Source organism: Suncus etruscus, chromosome 6, assembly GCF_024139225.1.
Source record: "Suncus etruscus isolate mSunEtr1 chromosome 6, mSunEtr1.pri.cur, whole genome shotgun sequence".
NCBI classification, from domain to species: domain Eukaryota; kingdom Metazoa; phylum Chordata; class Mammalia; order Eulipotyphla; family Soricidae; genus Suncus; species Suncus etruscus.
Genome location: NC_064853.1, coordinates 100,746,334 through 100,764,343, shown reverse-complemented (window position 1 = coordinate 100,764,343; position 18,010 = coordinate 100,746,334). Strand labels below are relative to the sequence as shown.

The following is an 18,010-nucleotide window of genomic DNA, read 5'->3' as shown; positions in this document are numbered from 1 at the left end:
TGCTTTTCTGAAGGAGCCAAAGCGATAGTAAAGTGGGTAAGGCATTTGTCTTGCAATAAGCAGACCCAGTTTGATCCCAAGCACCCTATATGGTCTCTCAAGTACTGCAAAAGTGATCCCTGAATTCAGAGCCAGGAGTGATTCCTGAGGAAAGAGTTAGAAGCAAGCCCTGAGCACAACTGGGTAAAACCTTTTGCTTCCATCTAAATTCTTTCATTGATCTAACACAGCATAGCAAAAAACACACAAGCATTTTTCTAATGTTCACATATGTTCAAATACTGTTACATGTAATAAACCAAGACTTAAGATTAGAATGGAGACTCAAGGTCTTATTTGCTTTAAAAAATTCATTTTTGTGATGAATTATCATAATTTATTGTCAGTGAAAATGACTCATCCAAAAGTACTAAAAGGTATAAGGTAAAGAGTAATTTTCTTTCTTATGTTTTCCCCCCAAAGGATTTAGTTTCCAAATAAAACAACATAAAATTATTGTGTACCTATTATGGGAGTTAGCATAGATTGTAGAATTTTAGAACTAGAAAAGACAGTTCAATACAACTTCCAATTTTACCAGTAAATAATTTGGGATAAAGATAAATACTTTTTAGTTGTTATTAATATCTGGGAAGCACTTTTATTTGTGGGGGGAGGACACACCTGGTGGCATTCAGGGGTTACTTCTAGCTCTGTGCTCAGAAATTACTTCTGGCAGGGGACCATATGGGACACTGGGAACTGATCCTGCATGCAAATGCCCTCACCACTGAGCAAAGCAATGGGCAAAAGCACTTCATTCTTTTTTTTTTTTTTTGGTTTTTTTTTTTTTTGGTTTTTGGGCCACACCCGTTTGACACTCAGAGGTTACTCCTGGCTATGTGCTCAGAAATCGCCCCTGGCTTGGGGGGACCATATGGGACGCCGGGGGATCGAACCGCGGTCCGTTCCTTGGCTAGCGCTTGTAAGGCAGACACCTTACCTCTAGCGCCACCTTCCCGGCCCCAAAAGCACTTCATTCTTAAGATGCTGTTTTAGTCATATCTGTTTTAAAATTATTTAAATGAACTATAAATCAAGGTTACTTTTACAAGTTAATTCAGTTAAATCTAATAGTTAGGAAGTTAGTTTCTGATATTAATAAAGCATTAGATGTATATAAAGTTAATTTATAGGGTTCTTAAAATTTATATACTATTTTACTGTGCCATCACTCCAGCCCCACTATTTTGCTTTGTTTTGTTTTTGGTTTATACCCAATGGTGCTCAGGACTTACTCCTGGCTCTTGTACTCAGGAATAATTCCTGAGGGATTGGGGAATCATACAGGAGGCTGAGGATTGAACCTGGGTAGGCTGCATGCAAAGCAGTGCACTGCACTAATTCTCCAGCCCACATAAATCATTTTTATTGAGGTACTAGGGTTTACAATACTGTTAATCATACTTTTCATGGACATATTAAACCAATACCACAGCCACACAGAAAGCTGAACTCCTACAAGTTTGTCCTTTACCCACATAAGCTTAGCAAAGTCAGAATAAACCCCTGAGCACCACCAGGTGTGGCCCAAATACAGCTGTCTATAACCAAAATGATGATCTCTGAAAAAAAAAAATAAGAACAGAAAAATCAACCAGATAAAAAAATGAGGAAAAAAATAACTGTCTTTGAGGCCAGAGTGACAGAACAGCAGTAGGGTATTTGCCTTGCATGCAGCTGCCCAGCACAGACCTGGGTTTGATCCCCGGCATCCTATATGGTCACCAGAGCCAGGAGCGATTTCTGACTGCATAGCCAGGAGCATCACTGGATGTGGGCCCCCCCAAATCTAAAAAATGTAAGTAATGCCTAACTCTTAACATCAAAGTTTAATGTAAACATTCAATCTCCTTTATTCTTATAATATATATATATATTTTTTTTGTTTTTGTTTTTGGGTCACACCTGGCGGTGCTCAGGGGTTGCTCCTGGCTGTCTGCTCAGAAATAGCTTAGCTCCTGGCAGGCACGGGGGACCATATGGGACACCGGGATTCGAACCAACCACCTTTGGTCCTGGATCGGCTGCTTGCAAGGCAAACACCGCTGTGCTATCTCTCTGGGCCCTTATTCTTATAATATTAAAGAACATTTCAAAAGATATGAAATGCAATAGTTTTAAAGAGCACTTTCTTACTAAAAAAAGACAGTTAACTTTGATCATTGCTTTTAAAGAGTGAATCTGTCAACAACAGAAAGATATCTGCCAACCAAATATCAACATTCTTTTAAAATTTTCTTCTTTTTGTTTGTGGCTTCCACCTTGCAATGCACCCTAGGAGTTACTCCTGGCTTTGTGCTTAGTAATTACTCCTGGCCATTCACAAGGAATCATATGGAATGTCTGGGATTCAAACCCCTGGGCTGGTTGGGCTACATGCAAGGCAAGCACTTTATCTGTTGTACGGCACCAATATCAATATTCTGTTAATTAAAAACAAAAGTCGTAGGTGATGGGTGTAGCGCTGGAATGAGGAACCATTATCGTAAATTACAGAATTTAATTAAAAATAATTCTCAAGGGCCCGGAGATACAGCACCGCGGCGTTTGCCTTGCAAGCAGCCCATCCAGGACCAAAGGTGGTTGGTTCAAATCCCGGTGTCCCATATGGTCCCCCGTACCTGCCAGGAGCTATTTCTGAGCAGACAGCCAGGAGTAACCCCTGAGCACCGCCGGGTGTGGCCCCCCCCCCAAAAAAAAAACCAAAACAAACAAACAAACAATAATTCTCAAAGGAAAAGAAATGTTAATTTTTTTTCTTTTTTTTTGCTTTTTGGGCCACACCTGGTGATACTCAAGGATTACTCCTGACTATGCAGTAATTAAGCCCTGGCATCATATGGGATACCAGGGGATTGAGTCATGGTCCATCCTAGGTTAGTGCGTGCATGGCAAATGCCCTACAGCTTGTGCCACTGCTCTGGCCTACATGTTAAAATTTTTCTGTCAGTGTCAGGGATTGAATTTAGGGTCTAACTTATATAAGGCATTAAGTGTTCTACTACTGATTAACACCCCTAAACCCTGAAAAATTCTTTGCTTGAGAAAGGAGTGTTCCATTATGAAGTTGTATTATTATCTTCCTTTATTAGCTCAGCAGAATTTGCTTTACTAAGATGCGGATATAAACATATTAAAAAATTTTTTTTTTGATTTTGGGTCACATCTGGCAGAGCTCTGGGTTACTCCTGGCTCTACACTCAAAAATTGCTCCTGGTAGGCTCGGGGGACGATAAGGGATGCTGGGATTCGAACCACTGTCCTTCTAAATGCAAGGCAAATCCCCTACCTCCATGCTATCTCTCTGACCCCCATATTTAAAAATTTTAATCAAGTGTTTTCTCTTTATAGATGTTAAAACCTCAATAGCTATAAAATAATTAAAACATTTATTGTGTGATAATTCTAATGCATTATGTATTTTGGGGGATCTGATTCTCTTCAGTTGAAATTTGTAATTTTTGTTTGTTTGTTTGTTTGTTTTTGGGTCACATCTGGTGGCGCTCAGGGGTTACTCCTGGCTCTGCACTCAGAAGTTGCTCCTGGAGGCTCAGGGGACCATGAGGGATGCTGGGATTCAAACTGGGGTCCTTCCTGTGTTGGCCGCATACAAGACAAATGACTTACTGCTGCGCTATCACTCCGGCCCTGTAATTCATGACCTTTAAATTTTTTTTGAGTGATTATTTTTTTTAGATGGGTCAACCAGAACTACCAGAGCTGTTTATATGAAGTGGGTGGTAGGAGGGGGTAGGGCTAAGGCAGGCAGATGTTGCTGGGGAATCACTACAAATTCCTTTAGAAGAAATTCATGTTATGTTGTTATGTATTTAGACAAACCAATACAGAGAATTTATGGGCCATCCTCTGCAGAGGTGAGTTGCTCTAGGTGGTGCTCAAAAGATTGTATAAGGATCATGTTTAGAGCTCCAGCATGCAAAGCATATACCTCAGCCCTCTTTTTTTTTTTTTTTTTTTTTGGTTTTTGGGCCACACCCAGCGGTGCTCAGGGGATACTCCTGGCTGTCTGCTCAGAAATAGCTCCTGGCAGGCACGGGGGACCATATGGGACACCGGGATTCGAACCAACCACCTTTGGTCCTGGATTGGCTGCTTGCAAGGCAAACGCCGCTGTGCTATCTCTCCGGGCCCCTCAGCCCTCTTGAGTTATGTCACAGTCCCTGTATTTTATTTTAGAAAAGTTAAGTATTTAGGACAGAAAAAGTATGTGTAAACTAGTTCTCCCTTTAATCAATAACAAGTTTTAACACCGGTTATTTTCCTTATATTCCTACACAAATAGAGATGGTGTGGATTTATTTCTAATTTACTCCAGCAACTTTTTAGGACTAAAAGTTTTTAATAGGAAAATGTGCTTCCTATTAGATATTCTACTGCTGAAAGGTTTTGGTGTTTAAACTAGGTTAGAAAAGACCTTCATGCTTAATCCCTGGTTTGCTATTGTTTGCTTGTTTTGCAAATTTTTAAAAACCTTTAAAAAGAAAATTTTAACTAAGTTGATTTAAATAGTGTTGTAGCTAGAGAGACAGTTTAACAGTTAGTATTCCTCAAATACAGGAGGCCTGGGTTTGATCATAGGCACTGCATGGACCCCCAAGCATTGCAAGGAGTACCAAGCCACAGTGGCCTTCGAGTACTGTTAAGTATGGCCAAATAAACCAAATCAAAACCAAAGCTAGGTTGGAGAAGTAGTACAGAGGTTAAGGAACAGGCCTTGCATGCAGTCAAATCCAGTTTCATTATATTTGAATACAGAGCGAGAAATAACCTCTGACCATTGCCTGGCCTACCTTCATAATAAAACAACAACTCAATAAAAACAAAACAAAAAACAAAGCCAAAAACAAGAATGTTAATTTGGACCACGGTAGGCATTGTCAGAATTAAAAGGCATATACAAATATATTTGAATATGATTCAACAGGGATTTTAGAGTGTCTACTACTGACAACTGTTATTGTTCATTCTCTTTTTGTGTGGAGTGAGGAGCTGGGCCACACCTGTTGGTACTAAGACTTCCAGTTCTGTGCTCAAGTTTCCTAATGGTGCTTGGGGACCAAATCAGAGATAGCTACAGGCAAGGCAAGGACCTTAAATCTGGTACTATCTCTCTGACCCTATAAATTATTTCTTAGAAGAATGTCAACTTTACATGTGTGTGTGTATATAAATATATGTCTGTCAATTGCTTGATGACAAGTGATCTTAATATTAATATTCAATAATTACTAATAAAGCTCATGAATTAAGAAGATTAACATAACATGCAATACTGCCCAATGCATTGTACAGATTTAATGCAATCCCTCTAAGGATACCCATGGCATTTTTCAAAGAAGTGGATCAAATACTTCTGAAATTCATTTTGAACATATATAAACATCCATGAATAACTAAAGCAATTTTTGGGACAAAGAAGATGGGAGGCATCATTTTCCCCAACTTTAAGCTGTCCTAGACATTAAATGTCCTAGACATTAAAAGAGCATGGTATTACTGTTTTAAAGACAGACTTGTAAAAATACAAGAAATTAATCTTTGATAAGGGGGTAAGAAATATTAAATAGAGCAAGGGAAGCCTCTTTAAATGATGGTGGGATAATTGGTAAACTACATGTAAAAGAATGAATTTAGACCTCTCTTTAACATAATGTACAAAGGCCAAATCTTGATATCAGACCTGAAACTATAAAGTCCATAGAGGGAAAACATATGCAAAAATACTCCATGACATTGAAACTAAAGGCATCTCCTAAGATGAAACACCACTGACTAAGCAAGTAGAAGCAAACAAATGGGACAACATTAAACAGAAGCATGTATACTTCAAAGAAAATGGTGACTATGATACAAAGGCTACCCACAGAATGGAGAAATTATTCATTCTATCCATTTGATAAGGGGTTAATATCTAAGATACATAAGGCCTGGTAGAACTCTGTAGAGCCTGGAGTAACCCTGAGCGAGGTGTGACCCAAAAACCAAAAAAAGATTAAAAAAAAAAAAAAAAAAAAGAAGCATCTAACCCCATCCAAAAATGGGGAGAAGAAATGAACAGACATTTCCCCAAGTAAGAGATACAGATGGTCAAAAGTCATATGAATAAATGCTCCATATCACTAATCATCAAGGAGATGCAAATCAAAACAACATTGAGATGCCATCTCACAACCACAGAGATTGGCACTCATCACAAAAAACAAGAACCAGTTCTGGCATGGATGTAGGGAAAAAAAGACTCACATTCACAGATGGTGGAATGTCAACTAATCCAGACCTTTTGGAAAACAATATGAATATTTCTCAAAAAACTAGAAATTGTGGGCCGGAGAGATAGCATAGAGGTAAGGCATTTGCCTTGCATGCAGAAGGTTGATGGTTCGAGTCCTGGCATCCCACATGGTCCCCTGAGCCTGCCAGGAGCAATTTTTGAGCATAGAGCCAGGAGTAACCCCTGAGCACTGATGGGTGTGACCCCCCCAAAACAAAAAACACAAAACACAACCCCCCCCCAAAACCCCCTAAAAATTGAGTTCCCATATGATCCATCAATATCACTTTCAAATATGAACAATTTTGGAATCATGTTGCTTCAATAAATAAATAGAAAAAAATTAATAATAAAGCCTCCAGTTCATATCACTGGAGCTACATTCCTATAGCATGCCTTTTGGTTAGCTTCCAGAAGCCTTTAAATCTGACCTATACCATATTAACAGGTTCACATCACAGCTTAGTAGTGCTACAAATCTATTCAACAACATATATGCCCAGGGTTTTTCTTCTTGTCATTTGGTGAAGATGGGCAGAAAAGAAAGGATGACCCCAGGTTAATCCCTCAGTATCTTCCAGAGGGACTAAGTACAAAAACTCATCCCCAGCACAGAAGTTCTAACACTAGCACACTAATGGGAAAAAAACACATAGAAACCCTCCAAGTTCAATGAATGAAAAAGTGATCAATGAAAACAAACAACTGTAGTAATAAATCCTCAGACAGTATCTTCAGTGACACTACTGTGAGGACATTCAATATGCTCAAAGACATAATAGCACAGGTAACAGCAAAGCACAAGAAAGTATGAGTTGAAATAAAAAAATTATATCAGAAAGGAAGAACATTGCATATGATAAAAAAAAGTCAATGGAGTACCTTAAATATAACTATGAAAGACTTGTAATTCACTTTAAACTCAATACAAATTATAAAAAAAAGCCAATGTAAGCCTTGAACAGCAGAATAACAAAAGCTGAGCAAAATAACAGCAAGATAGAAGGAAACTGCTAGGAAACAACGGAAGGTGGAAAAGAGTCTGTGAAAAAATAAACAGATTCAGCACACTAGATAACTATGGGAGGAGTTTCAGAAGAAAGATATAAAAATCACTGGAGTCCCTAAAAAAATAGGAAGGCAAACGTGATAAAGAAACAATAGTTCAAGAAATAATCAAGAAGAATTTTCTAGCACGAAGGATTATAGGCACTGAGATTAAAGAGATGTAAAGGTCCCAGCAAAAATAGATCCAGCTAGGAAAACTCCTATTTGTAACTCATGTTACTCAAAATGAAAAATTCAAAGAAACTGAATACTAAATGTAACAAGATTTAAAAAAGGGTCTTACATATAAAGAAAGTCCACAGTAGATCTATCAAATAAAATTTTGCAAACTGAAAAGTTCAGAGGGCTATAGTACAAAAATGCAATGAACACTTCACTAAGAATAATTTAGCCAGTTGAATTACCCTTTAGATTTCAAGAAATGATATAGTTTCATGGACAGGCAATGTCTTAAAGAATTCAAAGCCTTGAAACCAGTTTTGCATCAAAGAGCTTCTTTAAAGGATTGGAAAAACACTCCAACATGTAGCATTGAGTATGCACTCACTAACAGTGCATATGGTTTAGTGGTTTAAGAAAGGTATGTTTACTTGCTTGCTAAGGGATTTTTACAAATTTTTCAATAATAAATTAACATCACATTTATATTGGTTAAAACTACAAATTTATTTTAATTGAATTAATTTCTGTTAATTCCATTTGCCATTCCTTTAAGTTTTGCTGGAGCAAGAAATATGAAATAAATATTATAAGCCTGCCAAAGGGACAGGTGGGGGATGGGATAGATTGGAAACACTGGTGATGGGATTAGTGTTGGAACATTGTATGCCTAAACAACTCTATTACAAACAATTTTGCAATCATGGTGTCTAATAAAACTAAAAGAAAAAACACACTATTTAAACTTAAAATTAACTGTACTAATCGATGACTAAATAATCAAACAATGTTATTTTGTTTTAATATTAATGTTTCTGTCTTCAGAAATGCTTACTTACTTTGGAAGGAGAACCATCAGTAATTTTCACCAACTGCCAAAGAATTGAGTAATGAGAACACTGCAGTGCCTGTACAACTATCTGTATATATAAAAAAACAAAACAAAATGTCAAACAAATACTTTATTAAGAGCATTAATAAATATTCTTTAGTACAGATTTTTTCTAATAATAAGGTTGCAAACTCAAATGTTGTATAATTAATATAAATGTATATGCTATTTTAGCTAAGATACATCAACATAAAGGGCTAGAGCAGTGGTGCAAGCAGTAAAGTGTCTGCCTTGCTGGCACTAGCCTAGGACAGAACCATGGTTCGATCCCCCGGCATTCCATATGGTCCCCCCCAAGCCAGGAGCAATTTCTGAGCGCATAGCCAGGAGTAACCCCTGAGCGTCACTGGGTGTGGCCCCCCCAAAAAAGACACATCAACATATCTATATAGAAAATATAGGATCCTAATTGATCAGTAAGTATTCCCTCCCCACCTCACACAGGTAAAAACGTGTAACAGCAAATGTGATTATTCTTCTAAAGAACTCAGAACTCCTAGGCGTGACTATTTGTATTCTATATATTCAATATTCAGCCATTTTGGTTTTCTATCTGCTATAGCAGAAACACTATCTTTTTTTTTTTTTTTTCTGGGTCCGACCGAAGTAGAGCCTTAGGTGATAATGCCACTGCCTCCAGGAAGGTCTCACTGCACAGGGCCCAAGCAGGGGGCTTCGGAGGAGGGAGGTTTTTCTTATCTCTGGTGGAACCAGCGGGGCTAGGGAGTGGGTGGTTCAACCGGACCAAATAAGATAAAGGTGCAGGCGGGGAAGGGGCGGAGGGGTGGGTGCACACACTCGCCTTGCACACTCAACTCACATTCACACACTCATTACCAACCATACCCCAGGCCACACTGCCCCCAGAAACACTATCTTTACTGTCTAGACATCAGTAACTTTATCTTTTAATAGTACAAATGAAGGACCAATCCTTGCATTTCAGGGGACCATACAGGGTGCAGAAAATCAAACCCAGGTTTGACTGCATGAAAGGCAGTAGGCCCTACCTACTGTACTATTGCTCCAGCCCCCAGATTTTTAAACCTATGAGTACCACAGTTCTTGTGCCCTTTTTTGAATCACACTGCTGAGACTCTGCTATTGTGTTTGTATGAGGGTCCTCTGGTCCTGGAAGACACAGTAATGTGTCCTGCACCCTCCTTCACTCTATTCTTCCATTTCTCCCTTTATCACAACCATAGGTGATCAGAACTTACTCCTTTTTTTTTTTTGATTTTTAGGCGAGAGTTGGCTGTGCTCAAGACGCACTCCTGGTGGTACTTTGGGGGCTGTATGTGGATCTGGTGATTGAATCTGGGTCAGCTGTATACAATGCAAGCACTCATCTGCAATATCCTACATAAAGTCAGCCAGGAGATAGGTACAAATGATCTCTTTCATATGTGGGGTATAAAGCAGCATAGTAGCAGAATAAAAGGCCAAAAGCAATAGAATCTAGATCTGATCTACATGCTTATCATGACAGTGAGATGGGGCCACAGAGTGAGGGGGTTGTTGAGGCATGGTTGGGGTGGGAAAGAACATGGAAACAATAGTGGAGGGAAACACTCTGATGGTAGAGGAGATGCTGGAATGTTGTACTCCCAACCTGATCTTCCTTACTGATCCGCTAAGTAAAACTAAAACAAAAAGAAAATAAAAACAGGGGAAAAGAACTTAATAAATACTAAACCAATATAAATATTTATTATGTCAAAGCATACATAAAGACAAATCTCTAACAACAATATATACAATGCCAAAGAAAAGGGATGGGGAGTTTGTCATCACTATTATCAGGGAAATGCAAATCAAAATGATGAAGAGGTAACACCTACTTATGATAATTGCCTATTAAAATGGGGACAAATATGAGTTGGAGAAATAGTTGAATAGGTTCAGTGCATACTTTGCATGTGGAAGCCTGGGTTTAATTCCTGGCACCACATGGTTTTCTGAGAACCACAAGGAATGATTCCTAAGCAGAGTCAGGAGTAGTGCCCACACACATACACACACACACATTCACATACACACACACATACACGCACACGGCAAGACAGAAACTAGTGGCGACTTAAAGAAAAAGTTCCTTTTACACACACACACACACCACACACACATGCAAGAGGCAGAAACTAGTGTTGACTTGGAGAAAAGCAACTTTAGCGCACACACACACATATACATACACAAATCAAGAGGCAGAAACCAGTGCTGACTTGGAGAAAAGGAACTTTAGTTCATTGTAGATAAGAATGTTTTTTATAGCCATTATAGAAACATTATGGTGATTTTTTTTTTTTTTTTGGCTTATAGCTGGTGGTGCTCAGGGGTTATTCCTGGCTGGCACAGGGGACCATATGGGATGCTGGGATTTGAACCACCATCTGCCCAGGGTCTGTTGCGTGCAAGGAAAACGCCTATGCTATGCTATCTCTCCAGCTCCCTATAGTGATTTCTAAATAAACAAATAAAACTACATTTGATCCAGCAATCTCATTCTTAGGTATTTAATGTCAAGATACAGAACACTGATTTGAAGAGATAAATGCAAATCTCTGTTCACTGAGGCACTATTTTTAAGAACAGAGATCAAACAACAGAACAGATAAATGAAAGATGAAAGGATCAAATTAATATATGAATATTATCTAGCCACTATAAATATGAAATCTTTTTTTAATATAAAATCTTTATTTAAGCACCATGATTACAAGCTTGATTGCAGTTGGGTTTCAGTTATAAACAGACCCCCCACCCCCTTCATCAGTACAACATACCCACCACCAATGCCCCCAACTCTCCTTCCCCATCCTTGCCTGTATTCGAGACAGGCAGTTTACTTCTCTCATTCTTTAACATTGTCATGCTAGTTGTTAGTGTAATTATTTCCCTAAAAGCATTCACCACTCTTTGTAGTGACCTTCAAATTGTGAGCCGGTCCTTCAGGCCCTTAACTCTATTATCTCTGAGCCTAATTACAATGTCTTTAATTTTTCTTAAAACCAAAAGATGAGTGAGGCTATTCTGTGTCTATCTATCTCCTCTGACTTATTTCACTCAGCATAATAGATTCCATGTATATCCACGTTTAGGAAAATTTCATGATTTCATCAGTCCTGACGACTGCATAATATTCCATTGTGTATATGTACCACAGTTTCTTTAGCCAGTCATCTGTTGAAGGGCATCTTGGTTGTTTCCAGAGTCTGGCTATTGTAAATAGCGCTGCAATGAATATAGGTGTGAGGAAGGGATTTTTGAATTATATTTTTGTGTTCCTAGGGTATATCCCTAGGAGTGGTATAGCTGGATCATATGGAAGCTCAATTTCCAGTTTTTTTTTGGAATCTCCATATTGTTTTCCATAAAGGCCAAACTAGACAATCTTGGGGCCAGAGCAGTGGCACAAGCAATAAGGTGGTTTGCCATGCACGCAGCTAATCTAGAATGGACCATAGTTTAATCCCCTGGCATCTCATATGGTCCCCCAAACCAGGAGCAATTTCTGAGCGCATAGCGAGGAGAGTAACCCCGGACTGTCATTGAGTATGGCCCAAAAAGCAAAAAAAAAAAAAGAAAACAAAGGAAAAAAAAATCTCTCTCTCTTTTTTTTTTTTTTTGCTACAACACAGATAAAACTAGAGGGGTTGGGCTGGATCAATAGAACAGAAGGTAGGGGGCCTCAGTCGAAATGTGTATGACCCAGGTTCAATCCCTGGCATCCCATATGGTTCCAGGCCCACCAAAAGTGATTCTTGAGTGCAGTCAGGATTAAACTTTGCGCACTTCTAAAAACCTTGGATCAAAATAAAGTAAAGCAAAACAAACCAGGAGGTTAGGCTAACTAAGTCAGAAGGGCAAATATTGGATAATTTCATTATTTGTGGATGTGGCAATATAAAAAAAACAAATTAAGGAAATAGTTGTTGTCCAGTGTCAACAAATCCTTCAACTAATATCACAGAACTTACGTTACTAATGAAAGGGGAATCACTTCCATTGGTGCTCCGGTCCATGTACTAGGAATGAGATTCAGACCTCCAGCAGGTAAAACATGTGACTCAATCTGCTGAGCTATCTTCCAGCCTCAAGAAAAAATTATTTCTCCAAATATTTCTATCATTCTGTTTTTAAAATTTTCATCAAGTGATAAAAGATTGTTTTGTTTTTTTTTAGTTATATCTTTGAATGGGGTTTTCTAAATGGCCATCTATAAATATACAAAACATTTTATTTATTTATTTTTTTATTTTGGGCCACACCTGGTGATACTCAGGAATTGCTCCTGGCTTGGGGGACCATGTGGGACGCTGGGGATCAAACGGAGGCCCGTCCTGGGTCAGCTGTGTGCAAGGCAAATGCCCTACTGCTGTGCCATCACTCCAGCCCCATTTATCTATTTTTTTTTTTACCAAAGGCATAATTTATACATAAAAGAGAGAGTTACATATAAGAGAATATACTTCTTTTGGATACTCATTTCTGTGACAATATGTAATATAATGTAAAAAACCATACAGTTCTATTAACCCTCAACCCTTCCATATTGTTTCTAGATATCTTTGTTTTCCCAGAATATAAAAAAAATTTTTTTTTTTTGGTTTTTGGGCCACACCCGGCTGTGTTCAGGGGTTACTCCTGGCTATCTGCTCAGAAATAGCTCCTGGCAGGCACGGGGGACATATGAGACGCCGGGATTTGAACCAACAACCTTAGGTCCTGGGTTGGCTGCTTGCAAGGCAAATGCTGCTGTGCTATCTCTCCGGCCCAAAAATTATAAAATTTTAATCATAAATTTGTAGAGCTGGTCTTTTTGACTCTGTATAATGTTGCAGAGACCCATCCATATTGTTCCAACAGCAGTCTCTTCCATTTTATCACTTAAGGATTGTACTATGTGGATGACAGCAATATAAAAATAAAGTTTGGGGGGCCGGCGAGGTGGCGCTAGAAGTAAGGTGTCTGCCTTGCAAGTGCTAGCCAAGGAAAGATCGCGACCGCGGTTTGATTCCCCAGTGTCCCATATGGTCCCCCCAAGCCAGGGGCAATTTCTGAGTGCTTAGCCAGGACTAACCCCTGAGCATCAAACGGGTATGGCCTGAAAAACCAAAAATAAATAAATAAAGTTTGAGCCAAAGAGATAGCTCACAAGGCTGAGTAAATGTCCTATAGACAGGAGGCCAGACCCAGGTTTGTTCCTAGCTTCACATGGTCCTTTGAGCAGAGAGCTGGGCCACAGATGTGGCCTTCCAAAACATGAACAGATCCCAGAAAACCAACCACCAGACAAAAAATAAGGCAAATAGTATAGTGAAAGTAATAAAAAAAAGTAACAAAATATAAACAAATGACAAAATTGTGTAACTGTCACAAGAAAACTAATGCTAGCATAATGAATTAAAAATAAATTAGGGCCCGGAGAAATAGCACAGCGGTGTTTGCCTTGCAAGCAGCCGATCCAGGACCATAGGTCGTTGGTTCAAATCCCAGTGTCCCATATGGTCCCCCGTGCCTGCCAGGAGCTATTTCTGAGCAGACAGCCAGGAGTAACCCCTGAGCAACGCTGGGTGTGGCCCAAAAACCAAAATAAATAAATAAATAATCCAGGCAGATAGCTTAAAAGGATTGGGGCTGGAGTGAAAGTACAGTGGGTAGGGTGCTTGCCTTGCACACAACTGACCTGGGTTTGATTCCCAGGTCATCCCATATAGTCCTCCAAGCTCATCAGGACTGATTCCAAAGTGCAAAACCATGAGTAACTCCTGGAATTGCTGTGTATGGTCCCCAAATAAACAACCAAACAATCATCCCCCCCAAAAAAGATAGGACATATGATTTTCATGGCCCCAATTCCAGACCCCATAATGAGCAATGCCAGAAATAGCTTTTGTGGCTCTGAGCTCAAGGAGGCAACCCCTGAAAGCCCCCAGCACAGCTGATCGAAGCAGCACTCCATCACCAGGTTCTTGTAGTGAGGTATCAGGTTTATGTGGCCTGACTAGATACCACTGAAAGTGAGTAGTCTTCAAGCATCCTGAGCTCTGCTTGAGAAGCCCAAAGATAATTAATTTATGCATAGTTAAATAAGCAGACAAATAAATAAAATATGTGTTATTTTTAACTCTCATTTTGAATAAAATGGGAAAATAAAAAAAGGAGTATTAAAGCTCTATCATTTTATCACAACTTTGAAGTATACCTTCAAAGTCCTAGTAAACTATTTAGGTGAAAGATTTGAGATGAAGAGAGGATGGAAACAAGAGCCAACAATACACAAAGAAAACAAGATGAATACTTAGCTATCCCACCACAAACAAAATACATTATCTAATTTAGGACACCAAGCACCTCTGGGAAGGGAACAAGGTCTGGCACAAGGTCCAAGCAGCACCACAGCCTCAAGCCCTCCCACTGATCTACCAGACCAATTCTTTGAGTACCACCAGAAACAGCCTGAGCACTGCTTGGAGACAGACAAAACCAAACCCCACAAAACAATATATCTAGCCTAACAAAGACCATTTAAAAAAATGACCGTTAATCTTGAGTTTTTTTATTTTTTGAGGGGGCACACCTGGTGACGCTCAGAGATTACTCCTGGTTATGCACTCAGAAATTGCTCTTGGCTTGGGGGACCATATGGGACACCGGGCAATCAAACCTTGGTCTGTCCTAGGTCAGCTACGTGCAAAGCAAATACCATACCACTACACCATCACTTCGGCCCCTATTGTTGAAATCTTAAAGTGATATATTCTATTTTAGAAAATTCCCCTTTCCTTCTTTGCTATGTATGTTGCTATTATCATGGATCATGCACAGGACTAAGATGTAATGATTTAATTTTTGGGTTGTTTTGTTTTGAGATCACACCGGGTAGTGTTCAGGACTTAATTCTGGATTTGCACTCAGGGTTAAATATTTGTGGTATTTAGGGGATTATGGGGTGTGGGGCTTAACCCCAGGTCAGATGCAAGGCAAATGCCTTAACCTGTTGTACTATCTCTGCAGCCCCTGACTTAACCTTTATTAGTTGTGGTGCTCTTTGCAGGAAGAGAGGGTGTCATATCATTAGGTAGAAGTGCTGTGGTTCTAGATGAATATTGTACTCATTTACTTTGGTGCTTCTATCTGTGTTTTCTAGGGGAAATCCTTTAAATTGTGGTGCTCTCAGGAGGATGTCTATGTACTCATTTATATGTTCATCAGGGGCTACACTTCCTGATCATGGTGTAGCCAGGAATTGTTGCGATGCCAGTATCATAAGAGGAAAGCTGAGGAAAGAGGTCAGCACACATACTGACTGCGTATTCAGAGAGTGATAGTCATAATCACTGAGCTATTCCTTTAAGTCCTCTGTTGAAATTCTTATTGATTTGTGTAATAAAGTACCAAATAAGCATTCTATATCAGCATAGGAGAATAAATGGAGCTCAACCATAAATAACCACTATGCTTAACAATATAGTTGGTATTTTGGTCTAGAGTTTGCAGTGACTAAAACAACTCAAAATTGTTGTGGGTCAAAGCAATATTCAGAGGGTAGGAGCTTGCCTGGAAAGCAGCTGATGCCAAGTACAATAATCCCCACCCATTCAGATGGTCCCCAAGAATATCAGGAATGATCCCTAAGAGCACAGCAAGGCGTAATTCTCAAGCACCATGAAGCTATGGACCACATACTTGGAACCCACAGCATTGATGCTTAGGGCACCATATGGTACCAAGGACCAAGCCAGGGTTGACTATATACAAGGTATATTCCTCAATCCTTGAACTTTTTTTCTGGCCCAAACTCTTAAATTCTAAACTTCTCTGGCTTATATATGAATGAAAAAGTTCTAAAATGTGCTACAAGTCCCTAAATGTGCTAAAAATACTATGGTAATAATTCTTTTTATTTTGTTTTTGGGCCACACCCAGCGTTGCTCAGGGGTTACTCCTGGCTGGCTGCTCAGAAATAGCTCCTGGCAGGCATAGGGGACCATATGGGACACCGGGATTCGAACCAATCACCTTTGGTCCTGGATCGGCTGCTTGCAAGGCAAATGCTGCTGTGCTATCTCTCCAGGCCCTATAGTAATAATTCTTAAAGGAGGTGGATGGAATGCATCAATGATCTATTAAATAATTTATCTGAGACTTTGATAATTATAATGTGATCTTAGAAAATTTCAGCGTTTTAAAGTGATACAGAAAATATCAATAAACTCCTACCTGTTCTGGCATAGCTCCATGTTCAATTCCAGTCTTCAATAATCTGTAGCAATTACCAAAGAGATCCCACTTTGTGAGATCATGAGCACTAAAAATAAGCAAAATAAAATAAACTTTAATCTATAGTGGAAGAAAACAGTTCAGTTAGAAAGAAAAGGGAGATGGAAAGGAAGAAGTGGGGAGAAGAGAAAAAAGTCAAGTGTAATTTTGTATCAAGAACTCAATACATCACTGACAAACTTTATGAATTTAAGACAAGATTAATAGTGCATGATCAACCTGAGTTCGTATTTCATTGAGAGATGTTTCTTTATTTTAGAATACATTCATCTTTATTGCTATTTTTGGGGGGGGGGGGGTTTGAAAGCCACACTCAGCTGTGCTCAGGACTTATTACTGCAAGTTATCAGAGGACCACATGTGGTCCTGTGAACTAAGTTGGAATTGGCAAGTGCAAGGCAAGGGCCTAAATACCTTACTGTCTTTTTTTTTTTTTTTTTTTTTTTTTTTTGGTTTTTGGGCCACACCCTGTGACGCTCAGGGGTTACTCCTGGCTATGCGCTCAGAAGTTGCTCCTGGCTTCTTGGGGGACCATATGGGACGCCGGGGGATTGAACCGCAGTCCGTCCTAGGCTAGTGCAGGCAGGCAAGGCAGGCACCTTACCTCCAGCGCCACCGCCCGGCCCCACCTTACTGTCTTCTAACACAATTTATGATGTCAAATTATAAGTATATGGGCATTTCTAAGAGATAGGTATTCATAGGTGAAGAAAAAGACAAAATAAATAAAACTCTAAAACTGTATTGTAAATATTTACACAGGCCGAAACTTTTTTTTTTTTTAAGGCTAGTCAACTGAAGCAGTGGGAGTGGAGAAGGAACAAAGAAATCTGTAACTGACTGTGATCAATTAATTGTAAACACCACTGCACTCAGACCAGTCATGGCCGAAACTTTTTTTTTGTTTTTGGGCCACACCCGGCAGCACTTAGGGGTTACTCCTAGCTCTATGCTCAGAAATCGCTCCTGGCAGGCTCAGGGGACCATATGGGATGTCGGGATTTGAACCGCTGACCTTCTGCATGCAAGACAAATGCTTTACCTCCATGTTATCTCTCCGGCCCAGCAGAAACTTTTAAATGAGGAAAAGCTAACAGTTAAAATCCTTGGGCCCTACTATTACAAACAATAGATTGGCTGATTTTTGTCTTCAGAGCTCAACTCTCAGATATATGAATTTTAACACTGTCAGTTTTCATTTTTAAAGAGAAAATTTTTAGGGGGAGTCACAAACCTGGCAATACTCAAGGGTTACACCTGGCTCTGAACTC

General features: G+C 39.4%; 1 protein-coding gene and 1 pseudogene across 1 annotated transcript in view; both read right to left on the bottom strand.

The window, feature by feature from the left end:
- The window catches only part of STAG1 (stromal antigen 1), a 363,983-nt gene that overhangs the window by 49,157 nt on the left and 296,816 nt on the right, over positions 1-18,010 (bottom strand). The window contains exons 21-22 of the mRNA XM_049775919.1: positions 16,680-16,767; positions 8,401-8,481 (exon numbers count right to left, since the gene is read on the bottom strand). Coding sequence (XP_049631876.1) covers positions 8,401-8,481; positions 16,680-16,767 — 169 coding nt within the window. The remainder of the gene's footprint in view (positions 1-8,400; positions 8,482-16,679; positions 16,768-18,010) is intronic.
- LOC126012707 (uncharacterized) lies at positions 9,015-9,369 on the bottom strand (annotated as a pseudogene).